Here is a 17,959-nt window from a genome sequence, read left to right on the forward strand (position 1 = left end):
GCAGCGGAGGCTTCGATCCGATCTCTGAGTGTGGCTATATTATATGTAGGTATAAGTATACGGCCGGTTGGACGTGTAGGTATAGCGATGTGCTTTTCAGAAAGCTCTCACCGATGCAGCTGCGCTGAGAACTGCTGGCGACATCTGACGGATGGCCGGAGAGGTCGGAAGGAAGGGGACAACTAAGGGGGGCTTTTTACTTGTGCGAATATTGCGAACTGGGACTGGGATTAAACTAGTAAAAGCTATATACGTCTTTCTTTGTTTCCTGTACGCAATTTTTTACTTACTTTTAATGCCATCGATCAAGCGTTTTATAAAAGGTTCGAAACTGTTCTAAAACAACGTAATTTAAACGTAATTATAACGTTTAATTGTTTTTGAAAAAATACTCTCATGTGAATTTGAACTGGGAAAGTCGGAAATCCTTGAAAATTACGAGCTCGCGCAGTTATCAGTCGCCAACAGGGGACTCTGCCGTACGGGCGGACGCGAGCGCTTATCTCTGATGGTAATATCGACAGTTATACACCTATACCTATAGCGGATAGCCGCGCGTGGCAAGGAGAGGGAGAAAGCGCGAGTTCCGGCGCACACCGCACCGACCGACAGATTTTCGCACTTCGCGAGAGAGAGAGAGAGAGAGATAGAGGGAAAAAACAACGGGGCAGCAGACTCGCGTCAGAATTCCGCCGAATCACACTGGCTTTTGGGAACTGGACGAGCCAAGGCTAATATCATGGCACGAATCGTAGCGATCAAGGAGACCCTCGAGAAGGCCCTCAAGGACGAGAGCAAGCCTTGGACGAAGTACCTCGTCTTCGCCGAGCAAAAGACCGGCGTCGATAGGCTCTACGTCTTTGTTGGTGAGTATGTCTCCTGTTGAGGTTAGGATAACGCGACGCGTTAGCCTTCCAGAGTCCGTTTCCTTTTTGCATTTTGCGCGGATTTACGTAACCGCCGTACAGCTGCTGCGGCCAAGTTCGCGAATCGTCGCCTGGTTTTTTGGAATTCCGACGACCTGTGTGTACCGTTATTAGCGATTATTTTAGGAATGCCCGGGATTTCGCTCATCGCGAATTCCTCGATTTTCGGGGATGCAGTGGTCTCGTTTACCCTGGCAATTCTAACGAGCATTTGATCCATTCACTTCACCGTTTCGTTTTCTACTTAGCGGTTTATGTTGGACGAAGACGAGCCTTCGCACTTGTGCAAGTCACGTCTGTTACTGTCGTATCGTCTAGGCGATCTTTTTAATCTTTCCGGCCAGATAAGAAAAATGAAAGATAATATAGTATACTAATGTTTGATTTGTTGTCTAACTGTACGCACGCGAGACAATCTTGAGTATGAATCATCAATGATTGGTGCATTTTTTTTTTCTGGAAAATTGAAAATGATGAAAAACTCGCCATTTTTATCTTGCTTAGAATAATGTTGGCAGACTTCGAGAAATTAGATAATAATTAATTCATGAATTCTGTTTTTAGCATCAGTCTTATTCTTGGCGCTCTACCTAGTTGTCGGCATTGGCCAGCAACTAGTTTCAAATGTAATTGGCTTCTTGTACCCAGCATATTGTTCGATGAAAGCAATAGAAACAAAAGAGAAGGATGATGATACAAAGTGGCTCACATACTGGGTTGTCTTTGCAGTCTTTACCATTGTAGAGTACTTCTCTGACTTTATTGTGGGCTGGTTCCCAGTTTATTGGCTTGTCAAGGTATGTTTTACACTATTTTAAAGATCTTCTGATCATATTTATCATTCTAATAATATTTCCATTGAAACTTCTAGTGTCTCTTTTACATTTGGCTTATGATCCCAACGGAGTACAATGGTTCTCTTGTTCTCTACCGACGTGTGATTCGCCCCAAATTCCTTCAGTACCAACCTAATGTAGATAACATACTAAATGATGCACGAAAAGCTAGTAAGTCTTTTAAACATTCTCCTGTGCAAATCTATGAATTTTAAATGAACATTATTATTTATTTTCTTTCAGCAATAAAAGCAGCAGGTGGTCTGTTGAATGCAAAGAATGAATAGGTTCAGATGCTTCCTAGCGTGATGTATACTTTCCAAATATTAGCAAATCAAGACTTGCGATAAGTTCTTCTACCCATTCCTACGATAAATAATGCAATAATTCCAACACGAAAATCCTTTATACATGTTTTTTATGACAAAAGATTTTTTTATCGCATATTTTTCTAAATTAGTGGGTACCTGCAGTGGTGCTGTATACTTTTATTTAGTCTCAATCGATTAACAAATAGATTAATTTTTACAACTACCACACTATAATGAAATGTATCTCTGAATCCAAAAACAATTATGCAAAGTGCCTGTAACTTCTTCAATTAGTTAATAGCGGATTTTCGATGTTATTTTTTTGTAAGAAATATTGTATCGTGCCATTTTCAATTCTTGTTTGCATGCTTATAATCGAAGTGTGAATACTATACATTTTTCTTAAGTGCGGTGTTGATATGATCTGTAAATTTGTAGTTTAAGCTCTTTTTCGAAAATATTAAACAAGTCATCTTTTGTAAAAAAAATTTTCTACTTTACAACTCCAAAAGTCTATGAAATTTCTTAATCGCGTTTTTTCCCATGTGCATCTTGTCAAAGCAAATAGTCTTAAAGATATTAATCAGGATTTTTCATTGTACTGAAGCCATTTTCGATATTTAACTATTATCGATTTAATTTCAAAACAACAAAATCCTTCCAAACAAAAGTATACTTCAGTGTCCATGAAAAGTCAGGTGATACTTATTACTAAAGAAAAGTTAGTTAGTAAAAAAAAACTAAGTGCACTGTTATGATTGTTACTGCATAATTAAATTAACCTTGAAACTGTAATTTTTTTTTCTTTTTGAATCGAAAGGTTAAGGTAGTTTAATTAGGATAATTTTTTATATTTTACAACCTTTTGTACAAGCTGCGTCAAAAGAGTCTTGTTTTAAACAGAGGTATGCTTTCAAAGCGCACAAATTGAAAGTGACTTAACAATGTACGCGATTCTCTTTCGATGTGCAAATGAAATTTGCCTGGATAATGCTTCTCCAAACTTGAACATTAGTTTTCGGCTCTTCACTTCTGATAATCCGTTTCGGCGAGCGTATTTCTGGTAACGAAAGAGTACACCAAAAATTATAAGCAACGTTGTTATATGCAGTTACAAAATTATTTGTAAAGATAAAAATTATACTGTACATCTCTTTGTAATGGAATTTCTCCGCTGTCAGTGCAAGCTTACGTATGTGCCGAATCGTGGTAGCGGCGGCTATCTGCACTTCGGAGTCCTCAGACCCGACCAAGCGAAGCACGTGCTATGGAGATTTTTTATTATTGATATTCATATTCTTTATGCAATTTACGGTAATAAATTAAGTGAAACACAAGTCTCTTGTCTTTGTCAGCTCATTGTATACCTTGACTACTCCGCAAGTGTGCATTGTAACGCAATTAGAGGGCTCCTTGCTAAGGTGGAAAAAGGCGATGCAGACCCCTTTGAGCACCTCCTTGTTAGTACTCATCAGGTAATTGACTAGCGGTGCGACCGCGTTCAGCCTTCCGAACTCGTAGTTGTTCTGTCCCCACTCGCAGCAGAAAGCAATCGCCAGCGTCAAATTGGCCCGGAGCTTCTCGTCCTCCTGGAAATGGACGAACATCGTCAGAACGCGATCTTCAACAGTGCCACCGTCTCCTACCGTGTGGACCAAATCAGCCAGCTTCTTCACAACCCCGTGGTCCGTCAGGATACCCAGGTTTTCCGGGTCCGTGGCAATCTCGGCGATCGTCGCGCAGACGGCGCTCAGGACCTCTGTATCCTCGCTCTCCAGTAAACTGACAACGAGCTCGAGTCCTCCGACGAAGGCTCTGACCATCTCGGGTGAGTTTTTCGCGTGACGAATGCACGGCACCAGGGCGAAGCAGGCGTTCCGTTTGACGGAGTCACTTGGATGTTTCAGCAAAGACCAGACCAACCGCACGCCGTCCAGCTGGTGCTCCTGATCGTTTATCACGTCCATGCACTGCTCGTTTTGCGCACACTCGCCTATCGCCAGAGGGATGTTCTCGAGGAGCGGCTCGTACGTCACGCTCAGGAGTTTGATCTGCAGAAGATTGATTTCAAGCCCAGTCAAGCTTAGATATTAACATAGCGGTCTGCTCACCAGTTTCGGAAGACCTTCATTGGCACGGAGGACTTCACGGTTAGTCGGATTCTTGCAGCACTCCGCTAGAGCCCCGACTACGTTTGTCAGCACGTCCTTGTCTTCGTTTTCACCTAGAAGAGGTACAAGCGCAGCTACCAGATTGTTCTGATTGAATCTGCTCACGTTCTCCGGACTGATAGCGCACTTCCAGATCGCGCCAGTCACAGCGGCCAGTAGCTTCTTATTGGCGTACACCTGCAGAGCAATCAGTTTCTGAAGCAACGATGCGATCATTTATTTATTTTTTGTATGCATCCACGCTTACGTCTTTGTCTTGCACGAGCTTGCAGAGCGGATCGAGCCCGCCGGCCTCTCGCACCATGTCCCTGGTGACCTTGTTAACAGCGCACTTGTAGATCGCCAGAGCGCAGTTTTCCTTCAGTTTGACCTTCTCCTTCAACTTGGCGTCATCCTCTTCCCTTTCCTTCAACTTGGCGTCCCTGTTATCCTTTTCTTTCAGCTTGGGGCTCTCGTTCTCCAAGTGTCGGACGATGTCAATGATGATTTCCATCCTCTCGAAGGCCAGTCTGAAAACTTTCTGAAAGAATCTCACATCGCGTCGCGCAAGATACGCATCAGGATGGTTACATCGCACACGATACCCACCAGATCGGCGCACTGCTGAACGGCTCCCATCATGGGCACGATGAGCTCTGTGGTGCGGGATTTGAGGAACCTGGCTATCAGGAAAACAGCCCCGTGTTTGCGCAGCTCCTCTTTGATCTTCGGACTGCTGCTAAGCGAGTTGAGGACCTTGGCGCAGCCGATCGCCACCGCAAGTAGTTCTCTCTCGTTTTCGTCCAGTTCTTCAGCCGGACGTTGTACCACAGAGTCCGGAACGTCCATGATGTCCAGCTAGGGATCGCAGACGTTTGGTTCATATGATCAGTCTAGTGTGGAATTACTGACTTGCGGCTGGAATTGTTTTAAAGAAGTTAAGTACAATGAGAGGCACTCCACCACGAATACGGATCTGCTTTCTGGCCTTGCGCATCAGAGCGATGTTGGCCATTGTCTCGACGGTGAGAACTTGGATGTCCCTGGCCGGATGCTTCAGCAGCTCTATCAGCGGAGTGATGATTCCCAGGTCGATCAGGTGTCGCCTCATCTCCGGCGACGAGGAAATCTGCAGGAGAACTGCGAGCGAGCCGTGCTGACACTTGATCTCTCGAGTTTCCAGGAGATTCACCAAGATCTCCAGACCGCCCATCTCGTGGATCACTCGCTGAATCACCTAATTTCAGTCGTTGTCAGGATTGTCAGGATTGTGTTTTTATCTTTGAAATTTGCTTGGCGCCAGAACCAACCCTGCTGGACAGCTCGTAATCCTTGAGCAGACACAGAGCCACAGTGGTGGCCGTCTGGTTGCCAGCCTTCATGTACTTGATGAGCTTCTGCATGTGCCAGAACTCGGCGGGAACCTCGGAGTTGAGCTCGTCCTTCAAGAAACGACTCTCGTCGTCGCTCTCGGAGTCCGGCTCATCGTCGGAACTTTCCTCCTCGGCCTGTTCGCCGACCCGGCGCACCCGTGGGCCGAACGGTTCGCCCGTCACCAGCGAGATCATTCGGGGAGTCGGTGCGCTCGATTCTACTGGTGTCGCTGATTCTGCTCTACATTTCAGTGGTACAAGCATATTTTTTTTTTTCACTTGTGAAGAGGTTATGTAACATCACAGTTGCTATTTTAACTTAATAATGTGTGAGAGACTTACTCCGGTGGTGGGAGTTCGACCACGGGTATGGCATCTTTTTTCTTTTTTGGAGGCATACTGTTTCAAGTCTGTTCAAATGATAGTTTGTAAAATTTATCGCTTCTTGAAATCCAAAAATACGCGCAACCAACAACAATAATAAACATGAAGTTCATCGTCAAACTCGGCTCAACCCAACATTATTGTGCAGGGGTTGTATGGCTATTGATCAAACAATGGGAATTTCGTTCGGGCTTCAGGATCGTTGATGCGCGATAATAGGATATTCGTACACTCGTAATAATTATTTCTATATAATATAAAAGTACGCATGGAATCGATAACTTTTTGTACAACAAACGAACCGTTTTAGCATAAAATTGCGCATCTCAGTGAAGTGCACTGTAGCATCGATTAAACAGGCTATTCAACAAGTGGCTCAGAGTAAAAATCGTGGTAATATATGTAATTTATTAATTTGTTTCATTAATTAAAATACAAATTTGCCGTTACAGGTTTTCCATTCGATGAGATCCACTCTACAATAGAGTTCTTATGCTTTTTGATCCAATTCAATTCGAACGAGGTATCTAGCAAAATATCATTTAAATCGGTGCGAATCGACGATAGATTTGACATGCCATTGTTGCTGGCTGTCAAACCGTTTAACTTTATTACTAAATCCTTAGTGGCATAATCTGGCAGCGCGGACGAGATCAGATCAGTAATCTTATCGTAGCTGCCATACCTAGAAATAATAAATTATAATTATTAGTATTTCGAATAATAACGAAAAAGTTTTTGCCTTACTTTTTGAATATATCAACTCGATACTCCTCGGCAAATTCGAGAATCGTCCTAGCGGCGGTAACGGACGAACTCAATCCTCTGTTAACAAATAATAGATTTGACTGGCGTATGCCGCTGATTTGTGCAGTTTCCAGCGTTTTTAACAAATATCTGAAAAATTGAATAACATTTTATACTAATCCTTTCCCTTATTGTTTCGCAGGGCGTATCCTCTATTACCTTTTAATGGTTTCTGGACTTTCGGTACATCCAAGGGCTTGCAAGATAGTGCTTTGTTCGGTGGCCAAATTGCCTGTTCTAAATTTGTTCCACAAATAGTCCCAATCATCCGAATTTCCATATTTGAGGGCATAACAGTACGCCGTTGGCCGTTGGTTCTTCGGGATTGGTATCCCGTTGATCGTTAGGTTGGAAAAGTAATGCTTCGACCTGTCAATGCAGTCGGCAAGACCAAGGTAGCACATTATCCCGTTTACTTCCTGCCGCAAAAATATCGTCAATCGATCGTCCCCAGGTTTATCGTCGTAGCCTAGTTTTTCGTAAACATTTGCGAACAAAGATGCTACGTGCTTCTGAAATGTTAAGACAATTTTATATTGTATCGTCATCCTATATAGTAAAAACGCCAAATGATCGAAAAACTTTACATAGAAAACTTGCGAATCGTCTGTAGCAGCGAATCTTCTTAACAAGTAACGTAGAGACTCGATAGCAGACTTTAAGGGCAAGTAATGAGTTTCGTGTTTGAGGTACTCCATCGCTCGAAACACGGTCTGATAATCAAGCATTTCAGCTCTTGCCAAATTGAACATGTCGTCGACTATGGCTGCCCTGTTGACCACCGGAATCTTCACGAAATCTTTGCTCAGCAAAACGTTAATGATCTTGTTCCACGAGTCCTTATCGTAGTTGACGCGATAAAACCCTGCAAGCATCATTCGTTATACAACTTGTTCTTCTGACGCTGCGAGGACGTTTTCTTACCTGCTGATTGCACGTTGAATATCGTCCAATCGGCATTCCTGTTCGGATTTGGTATAACTGCGTTTTTGCTCGCCAACCAGTACTTAGGTGTGGTGCTCGGACGGCTTGTTCCGTTGACCTGGTCAGACGTCATCCAGGTGACGGGCACCCTCCAAACCGAGTTGGTGGAAACGGCTTTTCTGTTTGGGAGTAAGAACCTCTGTTGGCTGATTTTTATGACCTTGGGTTTGATGTCTACCGTTAAGCATGGGTAACCAGGTTGATCCGTCCAGGTCTTCATGAACCTGGAGACTGGGATCATCTTCAGTTTTGGCGATAAATTGCGGGACCGAAATACGCGCTCCTGAAAAACTCTCCACAGGTCGTCGGGTGTTGCGGACTTGAACTTCCTGGAAATAAAGACCTTTCACATCTCGATTCATTCGGAGACACACCTATAAGTCTGCATACCGATCTTGCAGATACTCGCGCAGAGCGGCGTTGAACAGATCGGTCCCAAAGGTCAACTCCAACATTCGTATCAGACTCGCACCTTTGGAATAGGTGATGGTACTTCCAACATTTTCGATTTCCGCTCTGGTTGCCTTGATTTTCTCGGTCAGAGATTCAGAATTTTGCACACCGTCGGCAGCTAGTGCCACTTGGAACTGTTGTACCACAAACTGCTGGTCCATCCTCCAGCCGGGCTCGAGCTGCACTCAAACGAATCTCGATAAGACAAAGCTCCAACGTCTTCATCAACTATCCGATGTTATATCGAAAAAGGAAAACAATATAATTGATCACCTTGTCAACAGCCATGAACTCAAAGTACTGCGCGAAACCTTCGCTCAGCCAGGAGTAACTCCACCACTCCGGCGTCGCGAGATTCCCGAACCACTGGTGACTGGACTCGTGAGCTACATACATAGCGACTCTCTGCTGGACTTCATCGGAAGCCTCAGCTTCGTCGTACAGCAGGCTCCACTCGTCGAAGGTGATGAGACCCCAATTCTCCATGGCACCGGGCAACATGTCCGGTATCGCAATGAGGTCCATTTTCGGAAGATGGTACGGTTCATCGAATCGTTGTCCCAGTTGGTGGAGGATCTCGGGGCCGATTTTCAAAGCGTAACGAGCGTATTGCAGGGCACCTGGACGAGTCCAGACGCGATAGTTGGACGTGGCGTTACCGAGGTGGACGAAATCCGAGATCACGTAGGCTACCAGGTAGCTGGACATCTGTGGCGACTGCTCGAAGGTGCAGGGAACATTGCTGGAACGTCGATAGGGTGAGAGAATGACGGAGAATGGATTTTTTTGCCGTGAAACTTACTACGTGGGATTCGATGGCATGTTGCTCAAACAGGAGTAACCTTTGGGTGCGACTATGGTGATCGAAAATTTGGACTTGAGAGCCGGCTCGTCGAAACAGGGAAAGGCGTCTCGCGCGTTTGCTGGCTCGAATTGAGTTGCCCCCAACCATCTTGGATAAAATTGTACTGGTTTAAAATTGCAAGCTCGTCAGAGACTGTTTCGTCGAAATTACCTCGTTTTGCCAGCTTCGTCGATGTAGTAACTCTTGTAAAATCCAACCATATCATCTCTCATCGACCCACTGAATTTGATGGCGATGCGGATATTACCCGAACGCCGCAGCTGTCTTTCCAAACGTATCGACCAGATTTCAGTGATCTCATTGTAACTGGTTCCAAGAACGTTTATCCGCTTGAAGCTATCCGTATCCAAAACGTAAAGCAGCGTCGTGGTCAAGTTCCTCTTATGAAGTTGGATAACGTCGGTTCTCGCCACAACCTTGGCTTCGATTCTTTCGTCGCCTTCGAACACGAATTCGTTGAAATCTACTTTTCGTAGCGTCAAATCGTAAGATACCGGTAGCACCGATTTAGCCAGTCGGTAAACACCAGTTGGACGCTCGAATCTCTTCAACACGCACTTCTCGGCTGTTGTGATGTGCAGCGCGAATAAGAAAACTGGAAAAAGCCATGACAGCTTTGTCCAAGTGAAATAAGACATTCCGCGCGATATTAGATGAAAAAATGAATAATTATGTAAGAATGAACGACCTTACTCTCTCGTGACGCGACGAACCGGCACCGATTCGCTTGCGATACTGAAGCGCCAAATGTAGAGCGGAAAATCTTGTAAAAGCATGCCTCATTTTTGGCATTGAATAATGTTTTTGATTGTGTGAATAGTCACGCGAAATCCAATAAATTAGAATATGCGTTTACGCGTTAATCTGCTTAATTTCGAAAGGAGATAAAACTTATTGCGTATACATTCAGCTGTTCAAATAGTACTGCTTTCCAAATGAGAAGCAGTTTTTTCAAAAAAATTTTAATGATAGCAGAGTACAGTGGATATAAGAAAAAATATTCAACATGAAACGAGGTCACAAACAATCTGTTTGAATATCAGTAAGGAAAAAGTTCTCTTCGAATAAACAAAAAATCAGCGCATAATGGAAGGAGTTCGAGGTAGGAAGGGATGTAAAGAATAGTCAGTAGTTTTCGATGATCTTCGTTAATTTATTATCACCTTAACGCTGCTACAACGTTTATCATATTAAGAGCTGCATATATATATATATATATACATAACTCTCGCACCCTTATATCATGCAACGCAAATTATAAAGGGGAATGATGTTCGACGTAAGTATATAACAGTGTTTGCGCGTGTTTGTGATATACCTCATAATCTTGGATCATACTTTTTTACCGTAATCAATGTACGAGTGCATAAACTTTTTTATTCATAATTAATCGATTCCGAATCTATTCAAAATTAATTATTAGGAACTTTTTTCTTTTACGCCGAGGAGACACGTCTCGATATACGCGCAGGTACAATTTGACAATCATCAATTTTATTTTTAATTATTCATTTATATTTTTAAAATGAGCGACGTGTCGATTTCCACGGCAAATTCTTAAACTTTCTATTTATCGATATAATAATCGTAACCATAATAATATAATCGTACCAATTATATAATAAAAATATGCGTCAGTTTACAATAATTTTAGGCGAAAACAATTTATTAAAAACGGAAGTTCATGAGATTTTGATAACTACTGGCCGTAATGCTTTAAAACAAGAAATAAAAACTGTGTAAAATATTGAGACGCAATAATAAGCGTACAGTCAAATGAATCGGGTAGCTTATATGTTGTCATCAAAGAATTATAAGCTTCACTATTACTGGCCTTCAAAGACTGACGGTACTGTTTTTTTTCTTTTTCTTTTTGTCATCTTAAAATCTAAACGCACACAAAATCGTTGTATAACGATTGAAATGATATATACTTATATATTATAACTTAAAAAATAAATGCGAAGTGTCGAAAAAATGTTTAAAAAATATCTCTATCTATTGCGCAAGTAGGTAGAAATTCACAATAAAATAAGATTATTGGAAAGTTTAAGGCGAGCTCTCGTTATTTTCGTACATCGAACATTTTCGAACCTCGAACTGCCTCAACGGACTTAGCGATATTTCATATCTCATTAAGAATCAATAGAAAACAACGCAACAAGATTTTTTTGAGTCTTACTCTGCATATTTAAAGAAAAAATAACAAAAACATATCCGTTGATACAGTTCGACGGCATTCATGTGCGTACACTACTCGCCAAAAGAATATCCGAAAATCATGGCTTAATATATTAAAAACACTTCAACTTGATTTTCAAAACCGTACATTTTTAAAATGCCACTCTTTCTCGCTATCGCATTATATATGAATATGCCATTTTTTTTTCGCTAACTATACTTTGCCTCTTGCCCTCGCACATTTTCTAATCTTGCGAGTTTATCTGGCTTTGCTTAGGAAAGTATTGCTCGATTTTTTTTTCTAATAATATATCTACATCGCATAATATATTGTTATTATCAATCATAAAGTTTCTCTCATTTAAATTTGTATCATTTAATAGTGTTATTTCTTGCGTTACTTTGCTTATCTTCCCGTTTCTGTATATCTAATCCTTACTTGCACTTTGCAGAATCAAGCAGCGATATCAAACAAAACGATGGCGGCTGTCCTCGAAAGGTCCGTGCTACGGTGCCGCATCATTAATAACAATAAATTCTACCGTATCTTTATCCATTCCTCGTTATTTTTCGCTCGATTTCTTTCTAGCGTTCTTTCTGTTCCACGCTCTTTATCCTTATTTTTTCCAAAATATATAGACAAACATTAATTATAATGCTTGTCTATATATTTTGGAAAATAAGGATGAACGAACGCAAGTGTACGCAGTGTACTTGCACCATACTAAATTTTATCATTGTATCCTGATTCATCTAAATATCAGCAAAGCTGAAAAACTCGTATCCGCTAACTGGACAAACCACCACGTCAGCTTTGTACATTTTCGTTAAAGTAATTTAACTTTTTTTTTTATTTGTATTATTTCCGTTTTTTTTTTTACGATAAAGCCTTCATACGATTCTTTTAGTGTCTTTGCATGAGCACGAAACTGCCTTCGAATCTTGAAGAAAAGGCTTTGGAAGCATCGTCATGACTCGGTTTCATCATTTCTGTTCTCTCAACGATCGCATAGGACTTTAAAAAATAGTTTTGAACTTTTTATATGTGCAATTCAGATGTCTTTTAACGTCTCTTTTAACACGAAGAATCAGCCATGCAAAAATACACGCACTCCAAGATTCGAAAGCCTGTTAATATTTCTCTCAAGACAGCACAGTAAAATATAGATTTAAAGTAAGCACAGCTATAAGTACAGTTCTGACTCGTCAAGCCGTGCGAATGCCAGAGTAGATTATTACAAAATTACATAAATACTGAGCTCTCTGTTTATAGTTTTTCTTTTTACACGACAGCGACTGTTTTATTCGTTTGTATAATGTCATTTTTCAATTGACCCACATAATTTTTATCTTTTTCACATTTTTTAAGTCGTTACAGCCTAAAGATCTTTCTAAAATACACAATTATAAATGAGTTCTATGTACATGCCAAAGGCGCGAAACATCTTCGCTAATTTCTTAACCAAAAGTTACAAATTACTCAGGTCGCAACTAAAATCGGGCATTCGCAGACTGGGTCGTTACTTATTTTTGTTTTTGTTTTTTTATCACAATCTTTGTATTGTTTAGCTCGTAGACGCGAAATCATACCGCTTTCTCGTTTTGCATAACTCTACAACCAATTTTCATTGAGCCGATTCCCGTTCGCATTTTATTTTCTTAGACTCCAGCTCGTCGGATACTAGAGTCCTTATGACGATAATAAAGATTTGTTTTGTACAATTGATTTTTATCGAGTTTCAGAGTTGTTTGGACATCGTACAAACTCTACACAAAAATAACTCTACACACTACACAAAATAATTCTACACAGGAAATAACTGCACGGAAAAATTCTACACAGATATTTACTGCGCGGAAATTCCCTACACACATTTTGGGTAATTTTACTATACCGCAAAACTCTACACAATCATATAACCTATTGTTATACATTGTTGAGAACAATAGGTTATACGATTGTGTAGAGTTTTGCGGTGTAGTAAAATTACCGAAAATGTGTGTAGGGAATTTCCGCGCAGTAAATATCTGTGTAGAATTTTTCCATGCAGTTATTTCCTGTGTAGAATTATTTTGTGTAGTGTGTAGAGTTATTTTTGTATAGAGTTTGTACGGTGTCGTTGTTTGGTACACCAGAAGAGTGAAGTTGACTCAAATTCAAGAATTAAGCCTTTCGTCAGCAGTGTCAAATTGTTATAATCGTTAACTATTATCTAAAAGTGAAACTTATCTAAATATCCATTCGAAATGCATTGCCAGGTATACTCTGCAATGATCACTTTTATAAAACATTCAACGATTATGAGCAACGAGGTGAAATATATATCATGTACAATGTATATAGACAATTCATATAAATAAGTGATCCATATGAAAGTCAACTTCATTCACAGGCCCGAACTTAGAAAAATTATACCTTGTACGAGTTTCGCAACATCTTACATAGAAAGGTAGTCTACGAGTTAACAGAGTTTAATGCTACTTTTGATAATAAAAGGAATTCTCATTGAACTAAATGTGTTTACTCTCCATAGAAGAAGCAAAGATCACAAAATGATTGGCAAAGAAGAAACAGCTCTTGAGAAGATACTTTTCTTCAAATTCATATCTAAGTTAAGTCTGTATAATATCTGAGTTGATGAAATTATTTCAAAGCAACTTTACAAGTAACTTTTAGTATGCTACTTTTAAAACGGACAACCCTATACAATTCTATGAGATTCTTGCTGGCGTCTTCGATTAGAAAGAATGTAGTTAACAAAAATATTTTATATAATAGATTACAATCTGCTTTGGAATCACTGTTATTTAAAGCTTAACAGATTTATAACTGTTCTGGAATGTGACTAGTTTATCATTAATAGCGAAGAGATCGAAACCTGTCATGATCTTAAGCGTAAATATTTGATTTGTGCTACAATGCTTCTTGTGTGTATACGAAAAGTCACTTTCTTGACCTTACGTATTTTCATTTTCACTTTATCGTTTTTTTTTTTTTTGTTAAATTTTATGGACATCGGAACGAAATGTGATAAAATTAAGAGATGTTGTCTGAAGCATAACTACTTTGGTTTGAGCTTCTTCTTCTTAAAAGGAAACTCAGGAAAAATTCATTATGTAATTGTAATTGAGCTCTGAACTTATTGTTGTGTGTATAAAGTTGAGTTTCCTTTAAAGAGTTATAGGTTATCGTCGTTGTCAGAGAGTCTATCAATTACGATTAATAATGAGAAGACTTTAATTAATTCATCCAAATCGACTAAAATTACGATAAGTATCTAGTACCTAAATATAATCATTATAATATACGATATAATTACACACAATTCTTAAACAGAAAGAGATTTCAAACTTTTTTTTAATGTGATTTCACTCTTTTTCGTTTAATGATTATTTTCTACACCACTGTTCGTAGTATTTTTAGTGTGTTGGACAACATACAACAAAAAAGCTTGGCATTCTTGTACTCAGTCTTGATTCAGTCTTACTTTGTATAGAGATGCAAATCAGTGTCATTATTTTAAAAATTTTGAAAGAAAAAAAGAAATCTGAAATACTTTTGAAAGATTTTATCTTCCAAAGACAATTAACATTTACATTATACTTAATCAAGAATGTATTAAAATTATTTCCAAGAAATATTTTAATTTAAAAATTTTGAATATATTTTTCCTGATATAAAGGATTTAATTGCCATTCCAACTAAAAATCTACAAATATGTCAACACACTAAGTTTTCCTGATAAAACAATAATTAGCAATAGGAGATTTGTTTATGATTTATTAAACCTCAATTTGACCTAATTTTCTCACTTTTAATTTCTTATAACCTGAATTATTTTAATGATTTGAAATCAATATATTTAATAAAGTTAATTAATATAGTTAATAAAGCATTGTGGTTACTAAAAAAAGTTACTTAAAAGGCGAATTTAAAGGTCGCAAAGTCTTCAATTAAATGTCAGTCAAGGAAGTACCGACGATTGTCTACAATAAGAACAAAAAGACACGGATGCAACAATTAAGAATGTTTGTTAGAAATTTTTTAAGAGTCGAGGGTGGATTGATCCACGACGACAAGCAGTAGTGTGAAAAAGTCTTTCGGAAAAATGTCAAATGAGACCGATCTCTTCTTTCTTAATTTCTACAACACTTTGATCTAATACGAACTGTTGCGCGCATTTTGAAAATTCTTGTTTCATTCTACTTTTAGCCTAAACATTCTCCTTCGAATAAAAGCCAGCTCTGTATCCTTTGGACTCATCGATGCAATCATCGTCATTCTAAGTTTACACCGCGTTTTAGACCCCTAAGGTTCGGGGAGTTTAGAGACAAATATTATTTCAATTACGTCTACACCGTTAAATATACTTTATAGATTAGAATCTACGATTAAGAATTTCTTCACATAATTTTTTTTCTTTATGTTATCAATGCAACGATTAACACGATGCACACAATAATCCTTAAAAAACAAGATGATATGCCTTGTCACTGACGTTAATTTATCGTCACATTTAAAAGAAAAAAAAAAGAAAAAAAAATTATAAAATCCGCCGCACTGTCGTGATATTAGCATATTCAGCCGGATTTTCATCAACGTTCAATAACTTTTAAAATTCAAATCGGTGCTCGTTCACCGATGATCAGTTTTATAGAAAAAAAAAACGGAACTATTACGTAAAATCTAAATCAGCCAACTCAAGCACCAAAGGATTGGCCTCTGTCAGAACGCTTTCTCACTATGATTCAATAAATAGAAAGTATTAAATCTTGTCATTATTTTGATTCCATCAAAAATCATTCTTCATGTATCGTATTCTCACTAAAGATTAAAAAACAGCTAATACTGTATTAGAGTGTGACTCGACTTTACAACAGCCAATTAGATTAAGAGCTTCCCCGCCCATCACTTTAACGAATCCTGGACGACGCGCCGTCATTATATATTGCAAGTTTAAAACTAAAAAAATCATTACTTTTTTATATCGAACACGACTTTATACACGCACGATTCAACATATTTTTTTTATGTACAGTTAAGTATGAAAATATTGCTTCTCGGATCTACGTGATCATTTTTCTCATCTTCTTTGTTTGTCTTTTTCATTTGAGCTCTGAGCCAGGCAAGACATTGTTACGTAAAAAGCGGACAAAAGACAAGCTGCTCTAGATCCTCCCTATACCCCCCACCCTGACGTTACTCAAAGTTTCGTTCGTCCAGGATTCGTGCACGAGCTCGCGCTCGAAGAGCGCAACTACACAATTGAAGTTTAAAATTTCGCGTAGTTTAGATGAGCATTACGCGATTGTTACCGAAATCTACGACGACGATACGGCCATCGGGAGTCAGAGCAATACCGGATGGACGGTCCAATTCATCAAGACCCGTTCCGTATTTGCCGTATTTCCACTTGAGTACTCCAGCAGAATTGAAGATCTGTATGCGGTGGTGCCTCGAATCGGAAATTATATAATTACCCTCGTCATCTACGATTAGGCCTTGGGGTCGCAGGAATTGTTTGACGCCATTGTAGCTTTCGGGGACCACAACACGAACGTTCAAGTAGTCCGGCTCGACCATGACTACCCGATGATTGTTGAAGTCGGTCACAATAAGATTGCCTTGGGGATCAAAGGCCACGCCACGTGGCGAGTCAAAGTGCTTCCACACGTTGGGTGTTGCCTCGAAGCCATACTTGCGCAGGAATATACCTTCGGCGCTGAAGAGCTGAACGCGGTGGTTGCGCGTGTCCGAAACGGCGATCTGGCACTCGGAGTTGACCGCGACATCCCACGGATAGTTGAACTGACCGCAACGGCTGCCTCTTTCGCCGAAGCTCAGCAAATATTGTCCTTCAATTGTCAGCACCTGTGTATGATGAGAAGCGATCGAATTAAATTTTGCGTCATGTTAAAAATCGAAAGTCCAAAAGTATCGGGGGCAGAATTTCAACAAACCTGAATGCGGTGATTATCTTTGTCAGCGACGATAATACGTCTGCGTCCATCGACAGCTACACCGGCTGGTCTGTCAAATTCTACTGGTCCCTTGCCATGTTTACCGAATCTCCTAATCAAACTTCCATCCTGTCTGAAAATCTGGATGCGGTTGTTGGATCTGTCAGCGACTACGATGTTTCCCTCCTTGTCGCAAGTGACACCCCAGGGTCTGCAGAGGTTGTCTGTCTCCACGGGGGAGTGGCAGCCGATGGACTTGACGGGTTTTAAGAGACCATTAGGATATTGGCCGGATCGACCAGAGCGCACAGTGACACGGAAGTTGACCGCAGGAACCGCACAACCGCGTGGTATGGAAGTCAGCATAGGAATGTGGTTATACTGGTCATTGTGGTTGAGATTCGGCGCACGGTTGGTATTTAGCGCCTGGATGATCGGTAGAGCATTGTTCTGGAAGAACGGTGGAGCATTTCTCGGGGAAACAGTACCACCGTTCTGGCCACGTCCGCGTACAGTGCGACGATCGCCGATGGATCCAGGATTGTTGTCGGTGACGTTTCCATAATTTCCGATGGTCTTGATAACGCTATCTTCGCCACTGACGAATGAGATCCAGCTCTCCTTGGGTAACTGTGCCAGATACTGTTTGGCGTGACGTACCTGAAAGACCTGTGCCAATTCGTGGTTCAAATTCAAGTTCAATGACGCATAAATTGCATAGAATATTT

At 40.2% G+C, this 17,959-nt stretch overlaps 4 protein-coding genes across 6 annotated transcripts in view; 1 reads left to right on the plus strand and 3 right to left on the minus strand.

The window, feature by feature from the left end:
* The first annotated feature begins 105 nt into the window (after nucleotides 1-105).
* On the plus strand, nucleotides 106-3,410 carry LOC100123339 (receptor expression-enhancing protein 5). The gene is made up of 4 exons (XM_001606918.6): nucleotides 106-866; nucleotides 1,491-1,723; nucleotides 1,798-1,933; nucleotides 2,006-3,410. The coding sequence occupies exons 1-4, from the start codon at nucleotides 740-742 to the stop codon at nucleotides 2,047-2,049; spliced, it is 540 nt and encodes a 179-aa protein (XP_001606968.1). The 5' UTR covers nucleotides 106-739; the 3' UTR covers nucleotides 2,050-3,410.
* LOC100123345 (armadillo repeat-containing protein gudu) lies at nucleotides 2,869-6,123 on the minus strand. Its single transcript, XM_031932423.1, has 8 exons — nucleotides 5,939-6,123; nucleotides 5,534-5,837; nucleotides 5,170-5,460; nucleotides 4,833-5,081; nucleotides 4,492-4,764; nucleotides 4,185-4,421; nucleotides 3,720-4,124; nucleotides 2,869-3,662 (listed from the first exon to the last, which is right to left on the minus strand). Exons 1-8 carry the CDS (start codon nucleotides 5,992-5,994, stop codon nucleotides 3,396-3,398), a joined length of 2,082 nt encoding a protein of 693 aa, XP_031788283.1. The 5' UTR covers nucleotides 5,995-6,123; the 3' UTR covers nucleotides 2,869-3,395.
* Nucleotides 6,124-6,368: 245 nt separating this feature from the next.
* On the minus strand, nucleotides 6,369-9,836 carry LOC100123352 (aminopeptidase Ey). Its single transcript, XM_016986972.2, has 9 exons — nucleotides 9,240-9,836; nucleotides 9,027-9,176; nucleotides 8,498-8,966; nucleotides 8,162-8,403; nucleotides 7,712-8,100; nucleotides 7,375-7,652; nucleotides 6,947-7,299; nucleotides 6,728-6,877; nucleotides 6,369-6,665 (listed from the first exon to the last, which is right to left on the minus strand). The coding sequence occupies exons 1-9, from the start codon at nucleotides 9,725-9,727 to the stop codon at nucleotides 6,404-6,406; spliced, it is 2,781 nt and encodes a 926-aa protein (XP_016842461.1). The 5' UTR covers nucleotides 9,728-9,836; the 3' UTR covers nucleotides 6,369-6,403.
* A 385-nt stretch (nucleotides 9,837-10,221) lies between these two features.
* Nucleotides 10,222-17,959, minus strand: part of LOC100123357 (E3 ubiquitin-protein ligase TRIM71) — a 28,293-nt gene continuing 20,555 nt past the window's right edge. For all 3 annotated transcript variants that reach the window (XM_032600328.1, XM_001606936.6, XM_003425253.5), the window contains exons 5-6: nucleotides 17,232-17,900; nucleotides 10,222-17,142 (exon numbers count right to left, since the gene is read on the minus strand). In XM_032600328.1, coding sequence (XP_032456219.1) covers nucleotides 16,561-17,142; nucleotides 17,232-17,900 — 1,251 coding nt within the window. In that variant the 3' untranslated portion in view covers nucleotides 10,222-16,560. The remainder of the gene's footprint in view (nucleotides 17,143-17,231; nucleotides 17,901-17,959) is intronic.

The sequence above is a fragment of the Nasonia vitripennis genome, chromosome 5, assembly GCF_009193385.2.
Source record: "Nasonia vitripennis strain AsymCx chromosome 5, Nvit_psr_1.1, whole genome shotgun sequence".
In the NCBI taxonomy this organism is placed as follows: Eukaryota; Metazoa; Arthropoda; class Insecta; order Hymenoptera; family Pteromalidae; genus Nasonia; species Nasonia vitripennis.